Source organism: Equus przewalskii, chromosome 6 (assembly GCF_037783145.1).
Source record: "Equus przewalskii isolate Varuska chromosome 6, EquPr2, whole genome shotgun sequence".
Lineage (NCBI taxonomy): Eukaryota > Metazoa > Chordata > Mammalia > Perissodactyla > Equidae > Equus > Equus przewalskii.
In genome coordinates this window covers 98,127,477-98,139,506 of record NC_091836.1, presented here as the reverse complement: position 1 = coordinate 98,139,506, position 12,030 = coordinate 98,127,477, and the positions used below count along the sequence as shown (strand labels likewise).

Sequence of the window (12,030 nt, the reverse complement as noted above, 5' to 3'; positions counted from 1 at the left end):
TACTGAGGTCTTCTTTCTGCCTCTTCCCGGTTGTTATCCCCCTGCCAAAGTAACCACCATTCTGATTTCTGTCACTGTAGATCACTTCTGATGTTTTGGAACTTTCTATAAATGGAATCATATGGCAGGTAGTCTTTTGTGTTTGGCTTCTTTCCCCAAAATTCTGTCTGTGAGGTTTGTTAATGTGATTGTGTGTAGCAGAAAGTCATTATTTTTCATTGTTGTATAGTTTTCTATTGTATGAATACACTGCTATTTTTTTTATCCATCCTACTATTGATGAATGTTTGTGTTGTTTCCAGTGTGGGGCCATTGTGAACGACGCTGCTGTGGATGTTGTTGTGTGTGTCTTCTGGTGGACGTATGTATGCATTTTTGTTGGCTACACACCAAGGACTGGGATTGCTGGATCCTAGGATATGTGTTTGTACAATTTTAATAGATATTGCAGAAGAGCTTTCTAAATTTTATCTACCGATTTACATTCCCACCAACAGAGTATTGAAGTTCTAGTTGCTCCACATCCTTACCAAGAAAATAAAATTTAAACATTGTGAAGGCACTTTTTAAAACTGAAATCATTGTGGTTTTAATTTGCCTTTCCTTGATGCTAATGATGTTTAGCACTTTTTATTATGCTTCTTTGGCATTTGCATATCCTCTTTTATTATGTGCCTATTCAAGTCTTTAACTTAAATTTCTTTTTTATCCTCAGGAAGATTGGCTCTGAGCTAACGTCTGTGCCAACCTTCCTCTATTTTGCATGTGGGTCACCACCATAGCATGGCTGACTAATGGTGTAGGTCTGTGCCTGGGATCTGAACCATTGAACCCAGACTGCCAAACCACACCGAACTTTAACCACTTCTCCATGGGGCCGGCTCCTTTAACTGAATTTTTAAAAACTTCGTTTGCCTATTTTTTTCTCATTGATTTGTAGAAGTTCTCTGTATATTTTGGATATGAGTTCTTTGTTGACTATATGTATTGTGCACCATACTGGTATCTTTTGATAGACATCAGTTCTTAATTTTAAAGAAGTTAAATTTATTAATCTTTTCTCTTATGGTGAATGATTTTTGTGTCCTATTTTAAGAGATTATTTTGCTTACCCCAATGTTAAGAATACAGCCTCCATTACTTTCTGGAAACTTTATTTTTCCTTTTACAGTTAGGTCTGTAATTCACGTGGAATTGATGTGTGTGCATGCTCTGAGGTGGGTTACAGTTTCATTAAAAAATATCAAGTATTAAAAATATCATCCTTTCTCCCATTGCATTCCAATGGCACTTTGTCATAAATTATGTGGTCTTTCATGAATGGTCTGTTTCCTAGACCCTCTACTCCATTCATCAATGTATTTGTCTATCCTGTGCCATTACCATTGTTTTAACTATCCTGCACTTTATAATATATCTTGATATTTGGTAATGTAAGTTCTTCAGATTTGTTCTTTTTCATGTTTGTTTTGGCTATTCTAAGTCTTTTACAGTTCCATGTAAAATTTATGATTAGTTTATTAGTTTTCATAAGAAAGCCAGCTGGGATTTTGATTAGGATTATGAGAACTGGTATCCTCCCAGTACTTAGCCTTCCAATCCATGGATATAGTATATCCCTCCATTTTTGTCATTCTTATTTTCTCTCAGCAGTGTTTGGTAGTTTTCAATGTACTGGTCTTGCACATTTTTTGTTATCTTCGTTCCTAAGTATCTGGTGTTTTTGATGCTAGATCTTCTTAGATACTTATATTATACTAATATAACTGGTATTATCTTAAAATTTCCTTTTCTAATTGTTTAGTGTTAGTATATAGAAATGCAATTGATTTTTAAGTATGATGTCTGTATCGAGGGACTTTGTTAAATTCACTTTTTAATTTGTAATAGTTTTTTTATAGATTATTTTGAATATTTTCTGTATATACTCCTATCATCTGTGAAAAATGATAGATTTTTTTTAAATTTCTTTTTCTTGGACCACAGTATGATGTTTAATAGAAGTAGTCATTGTAGACATCCTGGCTTTACTCCCAATTTCAGGGGAAAAGTTTTCACTATTTTACCATTAATGTATTTACTGTAGATTTTAAAAAAGATATTTTTTATTAGTTAAGGCAGCTCCTTCTACTCCTACTCTATTAAGATTTTTAAACATCGTGAATGGGCATTGAATTCCATCAAATGCTTTTTTTTGCATCTATTTAGTGACTATATAACTTTTCTTATTTATTTAGTTAATGAGGTAAATTGTATTGATTGATTTTCCAATGGTAAACCAGCCTTGTATTGCTGTTATAAATTAATTTGGTTGAGATCGATTCTTTTTATGTATCATGGAATTTGATTTTGCCAAATTTTTGCATCCACGTTTGTGAGAGAGATTGGCTTATACTTTTCCTTTCTTGTAGTAATTTTTCTTTATTGCTAAGTTTGGTATCAAGGTCGTACAGGGCTCATAAAATGAGTTCATTTTATCCATTCTTTGGAATAATTTATACAAGATTGTGTTAGTTCTTGAAATGTTTAGAGAATTTACTGATGAAGCCATTTGGGCCTGAAGTTTTCTTTGTGGATAGGCTTTTAATTACAGATTCATATATATGAATCCAATATATATATTAGGAAGATTAGCCCTGAGCTAAAATCCACTATCAATCCTCTTTTTGTTGAGGAAGATTGGCCCTGAGCTAACATCCGTGCCCATCTTCCTCTACTTTATATGTGGGACACCTACCACAGCATGGCCTGATAAGCATTACCTAGGTCCACACCCAGGATCTGAACCGACAAATCTGGGGCCACTGAAGCAGAGCATGTGAACTTAACTGCTATGCTACTGGGCTGGCCCCACAGATTCATATTTTTAATGGACATAGGACCATTTGGATTTTCTATTTCTTCTTGTGTTGGTTTTGGTAAGTTAGTATTTTTAAAAATGAATCTGTCCATTTTATCTAAATTGTCAAGTTTATTGGTCTAAAGTTATTCATAACATCTTAACTTTTGAATGCTTGGGAGATCTGTGGTGAGTCCCTTTTTTCATTTCTTCTGTTAATAATTTGTACCCTCTCTTTTCTCTTTACATTCTTACTGGGGTTTTATGAATGTTATTTATTTATTTTCTCAAAGAACCAACTTTTGGCTTTACTGTATTCCTCTTTTACAGGGATTGATAAAATATGGCTCATGGGTCAAATCTAATCCATCACCTGTTTTGTAAATATAGTTTTATTGGAACACAGTCATATCCATTCATTTATGAATTGTCTATGCTGCTTTTGAACTACAGTGGCAGAGTTGAGTAATTGTGACATGTCTTATGGCCCACAAAGTTTAAAATATTTACCATTTGTTCCTTTACAGAAAAAGTTTACTGAACCTCTGCTTTATTATATGTTTTTTCCACTTGATTGATTTTTGTCCTTATCTTCATTATTGCTTGCTTATGCTTTTTTTGAGTGTAACTTGCTATTCTTTTTCAAGCTTCCTGAGATGGATCATTGATTTCCATCCTTAGATTTTTGTTGAACTATTACATTTTTTCTAAACACAGATCAGCTGTATCCCACAAGTTTTTATATGTGATATTTTTATTATCATTCTGTTGAAAATGTTTTCTTATTTCCACTGTGATTTCTTATTTAACTCATAGATTATTTATAACTTTTTAAATTGATTTTCAGGCATTTAGGGATTTTTAAAGTTTTTTTTAGTTATTGATTTTTAGATTAATTCCACTATGATCAGAGAACATACTCTGATTTTAATTCTTTGAAATTTGGTGAGACTTGTTTCATGGCCCAGTGTGTATTTTGTTTTGGTAACGTCCATATATACTTGAGAATGATGCATGCTCTACTGGGTGCTGTGTTTGTTAATCACATTCTTCTAATTTTCTGTATTTTAACTCATTTATTTTCTGCTTTGAGCTATTGAGAGAGGTGTGATGGGGATCTGTCTATTACTCCTTTGGTTTTGTCGGTTTTACTGTATTTAAGACTGTGTTGTCAGATCTTCATGTTGGATTGACCTTTTATCTTCACCAAAAGCTTCTCTTTTATATGTAGTAATACTTCTTGCCTTAAAATCTATTTTTATCTTTCATTATTATATCTACACCAGCCTTTTTTTCTTGTTAAAGTCTGTATGTTTTCCATTCTTTTACTCCCAACTTTTCTGTCTTTAGATTTAAGGTGTGTCTATTATAAATAATATGTAGCTGGGTTTTAAAAAATCCATTCTGACAGTCTTTGCCTATTCAGAGGAGTGTTACTTCCCCTTCTCCACTTTATCCACCTTGTTAATGTGCCCTCATTAGTTTCTGGTTCAACCTTCCTGAGTTTCTTTTAGTAAATATAAATATTATGTTATATTATTTCCTCTTCCTTCTTACACAAAAGTGTCATACTATTTATGCTTCTTTGCATTTGGCTTTTTTTTGTTTGTTTGTTTACAGGGAAAGATTTGCCCTGAGCTGACATCTGTTGCCAATTTTCCTCTTTTGTTTTTCCTCCCCAAAGTCTCAGTACATAGTTCTATATTCTAGTTATAAGTCCTTCTAGCTCTTCTATGTGAGCCACAGCATGGCTACTGACAGACGAGTGGTGTGGTTCTGCATCTGGGAACCAAACCCAGGCTACCAAAGTGGAGCACACTGGACTTTAACCACTAGGCCATCAGGGCTGGCTTGCGCTTTGCTGCTTTTTTTTTTTCCTGAGGAAGAGTTGCACTGAGTGAACATCCATTGCCAATTTTCCTCTTTTTTTTGCTTGAGGAAGGTAAGCCCTGAGCTAACATCTGTGCCAATCTTCCTCTATTTTGTGTGTGGGTCGCTTGCCACAGCATGGCTGATGTGGTCTAGGTCTGCACCCCAGATCTGAACCCACTAACCTAGGCCACTGAAGCAGAGCACATGGAACTTTAACCACTCGGCCATGGGGCCAGCCCCTCACCTTGCTTTTTTTGACTGATAGCAATATATCCTGGAAACCACTCCATATCACATCTTCTTTAGTTTTTAGTTACAGCTGCGTAATATACCATTGTGTGAATGTACCATACTTTATGCATCCAATCTCCTGTGTAGGTTTTTTCCCAATATTTTTCAATTACAAGTAGTGCTGTACCTTGTTTGTATGTATTTTTGTATTCTTGAAGGTTCATCTGCAAGGTCCATTAACTCTTAGATGCAAGTCAAAAGGTGGACTAACTTGTGGTTTTATTTGATGTTGTCAAGTTCTCCTTCCATAAAGGTGGGCTATTCTCACCAGCAATGGATGAGAATGTCTCTTTCCTCACAATCCTGTCAAGAGAATGTGCTGTCACACTCTGAAATTTTACCAAATCTAATCTTTGAGAAATGGTTTCTCAGCACAATCGTAATTTGTGTTTTTCTTATTATTACTAAAGTTGTCCATCTTTTCATATGCTTAAATGTCATTTTAAAATCTTTATTTGTGAATTGTCTGTAACTTTCCTTATTTTTCTATTGGGTTTTTGATCTTTCCCCCTCAATTTTAGAGTTCTTTATGTGTTGGGGGTGAATATTAGCCCTTTATCTGGGATGCATGTTAATCATGATTATTTGAAAATCTATGTGAGTCTGTGGGACTGTTTTAATTTTATTTCATTTAATTCTTTTGGGTTTTGGTCAACTGTTCCTCTTTCTTGGTAGGCCTGGTTGTTTTTGATTGAATGCCAGACTGTGTGTATAAAAAGTTGCAGAGGCTCTGGATGGTGCTGTTTTCTCCAGAGATGATTGGTTTACTTCTGGCTGACAGATGACAGATGGGTAGATAACCTTGATCAAGGCTGGCAAATTTAAGGTTTGCCTTCACTCAAAGGGAGTAGACCTTCTTGGGTCAAAATGGAAAGTCTGGGGTCTTTACCTTCCTCCTCGGCAGCCCTGAGAGCTACTTTTTATGTCCTCCACACAATGAGACACCTATTTTCTCCTTAGATTTGTAGGCTCATGGCAGTTGCTTCTGCTGGTTTCTCTGTGTCATCAGAGCTTGCACAGCTGAGGAGTCAGCAGAGGCCCCCAGGGGCATTGCCCTTCAGGCTCCCTTCTCTGCAGCTCACTCTTCTCCAGGATGCTGGCCTTGCAGCTTCTGTCAGCTCTTCCAAACCAGCAAGATCACTCAGCTATAGCTTGCTATTACCTCTGCAGCCTTTCTGCGCCACATAGTGAATTGGGAAATCCCCCGATGAGGAACAGCAGAGGCAAGCTGCAGACTCACGTCTGTGTATCACCTGGTCCCCAGGGCTGCAGCCTGTAAAGTCTTGCTGGCTGGATTATTCCCCCCTACTTTCAAACAGCTCTTCTTTCACATTTTATCTAGCTTTTCTAGTTGTTCTCCAACAGAGGGTTATTCTGTGACTGGTTACCCCATCATAGCTGGTAGCAGCAGTCATCTTTCCACTTAGTGCATTTCATTACATTTGTATGGAAATGAGAGAACACAGTCAAATTGACAAGGAAATTGGCCTGCTCATACGCTGCTGGGAGGGTACAAATCGGTACCACTTTTCTGGAGGGCATTAATTTATATCAAAATCCTTAACAACTCATTTGCCCTTTGACCCAGCAATTCTGCTCCTAGGTATTTATCCTAAGAAAATAATCGTGGATGTGTGTGAAGATTTATTTACAAAGATTCTGATCTGAGTCAACAAAATTGGAATCAAAATCCTCAATATGCAACAATAGAGGTTTTGATAAATTGTGGTGCTTTAATACAATGGAATATAATGGAATTCAACATTACTGATGGTGTAGGAGAGCATTTAAACGTATTAATGATCTATTGTTAAGCACGAGAGATTACAAAACAACACATACACTGGTCTAATTTCAGAATGTATATACAGATATATGAAATAAGAATGGAATAATTCACACGGAAGTGTTAATAGGGGGTATTGTTGGGTTGTTCTTTCTCCTCTTTGTTTATGCATATTTAAAAAATTTCCATAAGCATTACTTTTGCCCTGAAAGAAAATTAATACACTTAAAAAAATCTTACATTTATAGGCCTAGTTGATGATGTTTTCTGGCAACATTTTGTTTTACACTGGTCACCTGAGCTTTATTTTTACGCCCTTAGTAGGGTTGCAGATTTCATCAGAAACGGTACCCTTCTTGAAAATACTTTGTGGAACAGAAGACCTCCATAAAGTATAGTTTAAATCCCCACTAGTCAAATTCAAACAAAGCTTTCACTTGTTTCTCACAGTGTGTACCACAGCCTTCTTAGTAAGGAGTCCTTTTAAAAAGTAAATACATTTGTGACCAGGACCTGGATTATCAGGGAAGATTTATTTCCTGGAAAAGAAAAAACTAATTTCCTTTTGAACCCAATGGCCAAAACTTAATGCAATTGTTTTTGTAAAACTAAAATCAAGATTTGTACAGCCCATTCTTATCCTTTGTGCTTTTGTTTATTGAAGGTACTCTCCAAGGCAGTGATCACCGTGACCTCTTGGTTTTCAAGGCTACTTTCTAGGAGTCTCCCTTCCTTGGCTACATCATCAAAGGACCAGAGAGTTGAGAATTGTCATTGGCACCAAGAGGCCTATGGGTGCTTCTTGCCCATCCGGGTGAGGTGGCAGGATAGTGACAGTGCGGCCATGCGAACCATGCCGTGCACCACAGCTACTTCGACACTATTATCAACTGCCACCCCATCAGGTAGACTTGAGTTCTGCACACCCACAGCCCCACATCAGCCCTCCGGATGCCCTCAGTTGGGAGTTGATGCAGGGCATTCTGGGAAGAGATTCCCTTGTTTTCCTCTGTTAGCATACCTCTTCTGTTAAGCCGACTGAAAGTCAGATTATTCCAGAGGAGAGCAGGCAGACCGACATGTGAGTGAGGTGTGTGGCCCTGCTGCCCCTGCAGTCACAGGTGTTCCTACACTTGGTCCCTTGTGCTAAATTGTCAGCAAAGGTGCAGGCTTTGAATCTCAAATAAGCACCTACACAGCAAGCCCCAGCGTACTCAGACCCTGGGCCACTTGAGCAGACATTAACATCAGCCCTCAAGGCCTTTTGTGAGAAAAGCAGCTGCTTCCCCCACAGAGGGCACGGGAGGAGGAAAGAGGGTGAAGATGTTGTTATTGCCTCTGGATGCTGTGAGGACACGATTGCCATCTGACGGCCGTGTCTGCAAGATCGGTTAGTATACAGTTGTTTAATATGATTCTCCATATGAAAGACTGTGTCGTACAGACAGATGTGCGTGAATCCTAGCTCCGCCTTGCATTAGCTGTGCAGTTTTGATCAAATTATTTAACCTTATTGAGTCTGTAAAAATAACGCACATTTATTGAGAGCTGTCTCTGTGTCTAGCACTGTGAAGCATTTATACACTTTTATTTAATCCCCACAGCTTGCTGAGAGAGTAGCAGATTCACTGCACCCAGACCTCCTTGCCTCTGCCCTTTGGGGGCGCTCTGGCCTGGCTGTCGACTGCCAGCACCAGTGTTTCTTTGCCTAAGGACTTTCTGTGGCCACCACAGCCCCCTTCTGCAGGCAGGCCAGAGGTGCGAGGAGTTAAGGTCCCCTGTAAGCAACCTGCTGTCTCTGCTGATGGGAGTTGGTGTAAGATACCCCTCTTCCTCACCTCCTGGATGAAGCAACTCTGAGCTGCATACTTCACACAGGCTCCCAGGCTTCCTCAGTGGGATTAAGCTCCAGTTCCCAGATTGGTACGTTTTTGAAAAAAAATTCAGATAAAATTTACATAACATGAATTCTACTATCTGAACCACTTTAAAGTGCACAAATTAGGTAGATTTTAGTGTATTCACAATGTTGTGCAACTATCACCACTGTCTAGTTCCAGAACATTTCCATCACCCCCAACAAGATACCCCATACCTGTTAGCAGTCACTCTCAATTCCCTTCTCCTTCCATCCCCTGGCAACCATAAATCTACTTTCTGTCTCTATAGATCTGCCAATTCTGGACACTTCATATAAGTGGAATCATACAATGTGTGGTCTTTTGTGTCTGGCTTCTTTCATTTAGCATGATGTTTTCAAGGTTGATCCATGTTGTAATGTGTATCAGTACTTCATTCCTTTTTATGGCTGAATAATATTCCATTGTAAGGACATACGCATTTTGCTTTTTGACTCATCAGTCGATGGACGTTTGGGTTGACAAAAGAAAAAAATAAGAACGAGGCCAGAGTCAAAGTGATGGTTACCCTGACTGCCTCAAGGCTGAGCTATGGGCAAAAATGAAAAATTACTTGTTAACCTTGACTGTCACCAGATGGCTGGAGAACAGTGCAGTGGTCTTTCCATGCGGTTAGGACGTGTAGAAAGCCCTGCCACAAGATACCCTGTAGCTGGGAAGGGTGACCAGTCAGAACCGGACTCAGCCTTGGCCTTGCACACTGCAACTTTTGCCTTTAAAAACTAGACACCCGAAGACCGAGAGGGGCTCACCTGTCAACCTGCGGGTTGAAGTGTACTTCTCTGGTTGGCAAACCTTTTTTTTTTAATAAAGTGTCTTTTTCTTTCAAATTTCATTTTTGCTTCATAAAGCTGCTCATTTCGGTTAACAGGATTGGTTCTACTTTTTGGCTATTATGAACAATGGCTACTTTTGGCTACTGTGAATATTTCTGTACAAGTCTTTGTATGGGTATGTTTTCAGTTCTTTTGGGCATATACTTAAAAGTGAAATTGCTGGGTCATATGATAACTGTGTTTAACTTGTTGAGGAACTGTCAAGATGTTTTTCCTAGTGGCTGTGCTGTTTCTATTCCCACCCGCAATGTAGGGGGCTTCCAATTTCTCCACATTCTCGACAACACTTGTTGTTATCTAGCTTTTTGACTGTAGCCATGCTGGTGGGTGTTAGGTGGTATCTCTTTTCGTTTTGATCTGTATTTCTCTCATGGTTAATTGTGTTGAGCATCCTTTCATGTGCTTGCTAGCTTTTGGTATATCTTCTTTGGAAAAATATCCATTCAGATGTTTTCCCATTTTCCAATTGGGTTATTTGTATTTTTATTGTTGGGTTGTAAGAGTTCTTTATATTTTCTGGATATTAGACCTTTTTCATATGTATGATTTACAAATACTCTCTGACATTCTGTGGGGTTTTTTCACTTTCTTGCTAGTGTCTGATGAACAGAAGTTTTTAATTTTGATGACAAGAGAGGTCACTCGTTAAGTAGCAAATGCTTTATCGGCCACTTTCCCTTCCTGTCCCTTCCTCACTTCTGCAAAAGCACTTAACATACCAAGAGTACCTTATAGTTACCACTGACGTTGCAGATTTGCTGTGTTAGGGAACTTAAATTTCTTCTTTCTTCAGAAGGAAATGTATAGAACAACTTTGACAAGCAGAGTGCCTGGTTCTCTCTAGGGTTCTGTGTGGTCCTGAGTCTTCACTTTGTGTGCGCCTGTCAGTAATTCCTCTAGAAGGTGCTTGCACTTGCTTACTTAGGAATAATATACTGGTTGTTTTTTTTTTTTTTTTAGCTCATTTTAGCTTTTAGGAGAATGTGTGCTTTATACTTTGAAATCCACAGCAGTTGGTAGAGACAGTATTTGAGGCTATTTGTAATTTCACATCATTTATCCCAAAGGAAAACTTGACAGTGAATTTACCAGCTCACTTCAGGGCTCCTCACTCTTTTTTGGAAGGGTGAGCCTCATCACTTGTTTGGGTTGACTCTTAGTCTCACTGCAGTTGAGACCTAGTGGTGTGTCTCAGCGAGTTCAGGCTGCTATAACAGAACACTATAGACGGGGGGCTTGAACAGCAGAAGTTTATTTCTCACAGTTCTGGAGGCTGGAAGTCCAGATCAGAGTGCCAGCATGGTCGAGTCCTGGTGAGGATGCTCTTCCTGCTTTGCAGACAACCCCTTCTTGCTGTATCCTCACGTGGCTGAGGCAGCAAGCTCTAATCTCTTTCTCTTTCTGTAAGGACATTAATCCCACCATGGGGACTCCAACCTCATGACCTCATCTAAGCCTAATTACCTCCTAAAGGCTCCACCTCCTTATACCATCCCATCGGGGGTTATGCTTTCAAAATATGAATTTCAGGGGAATGCAGACACGCAGCCCATAACATGGCTTTTGAACGTGTCCCATTTGTGAATGGGGCATCTGGAAAGAAGATGTGCAGATAGCGATGAATGAGACCTTTATCCAGTAGAGATTATGTCTAAAGGTCCCAGTTTGTTGTAAACTGTTTTACCCAGTGTCTGCTTCTGCCAGTTTGGGGGAAGAACAGGGGATGGCAGCATGGATTCCTGTCAGAATAGAGAGTGTCCTATCTCATGCAGAAGTCTTCAGGTATTACACATTGGCTCCAAAACTGTGAAAATACCCTGGATATTGTGGCCAGGAACTTCCTAGTCATGACAAAAGAATGGATTTACCTTTATACTTTTTCTGAGAGACCTGAGGACTGTTTCATAGGTTTCTCACTGACTGTCAGAGCCAAGCCAACACCACATGAAGCTGTGGGAACGCAGGAAGACCAGCTGTGGAGAGGCAGCCTCGTTTCACCGGTGCGAGGCGATGCAAGGAAGGCCAGCTGGCCTGGCCGTAGCAATGCATCCCAGACAGACATTGCCTCTTCCTCCTGGCTTTCTAAGGATGCACCAAACGCTCTGGGGTAATCCTCGTCTAGAACATTTCTTCTTTGAAGGGGTCTTTCTCCAGGAGAGGGGACCAGGGAGTTGTGGAGGGGATGGCGGGGGAAGGTGAGAAAGATAGCCCAAGACACCACCGCCTCCCAAAGTTCCCATCACTTTGACACGAGGAAGGGGTTAAGTCATTCTTGAACAGTTTATCGCTCATCAATTGTAATTAAATATGTTTATATTAAATTATGTTCTGTAATTAATGTAAAATCCTTTAGCCTGTGCTGTTATTAGAACCAGATGCTGAAGTACCAACAATATTTCAACATGACTGTGCTGCCTCGCCAGCTGTCTGACTGTAATTACTTTAATCTCAGCTTGTTATCTAATTATCACCTTTGTAAAGGGAAAA

At 39.1% G+C, this 12,030-nt stretch overlaps 1 protein-coding gene across 1 annotated transcript in view; it reads left to right on the top strand.

Moving 5' to 3' along the window:
• Nucleotides 1–11,725: 11,725 nt before the first annotated feature.
• The window catches only part of LOC103555274 (skin secretory protein xP2-like), a 45,664-nt gene continuing 45,359 nt past the window's right edge, over nt 11,726–12,030 (top strand). The window contains exon 1 of the mRNA XM_070626650.1: nt 11,726–11,738. Coding sequence (XP_070482751.1) covers nt 11,726–11,738 — 13 coding nt within the window. The remainder of the gene's footprint in view (nt 11,739–12,030) is intronic.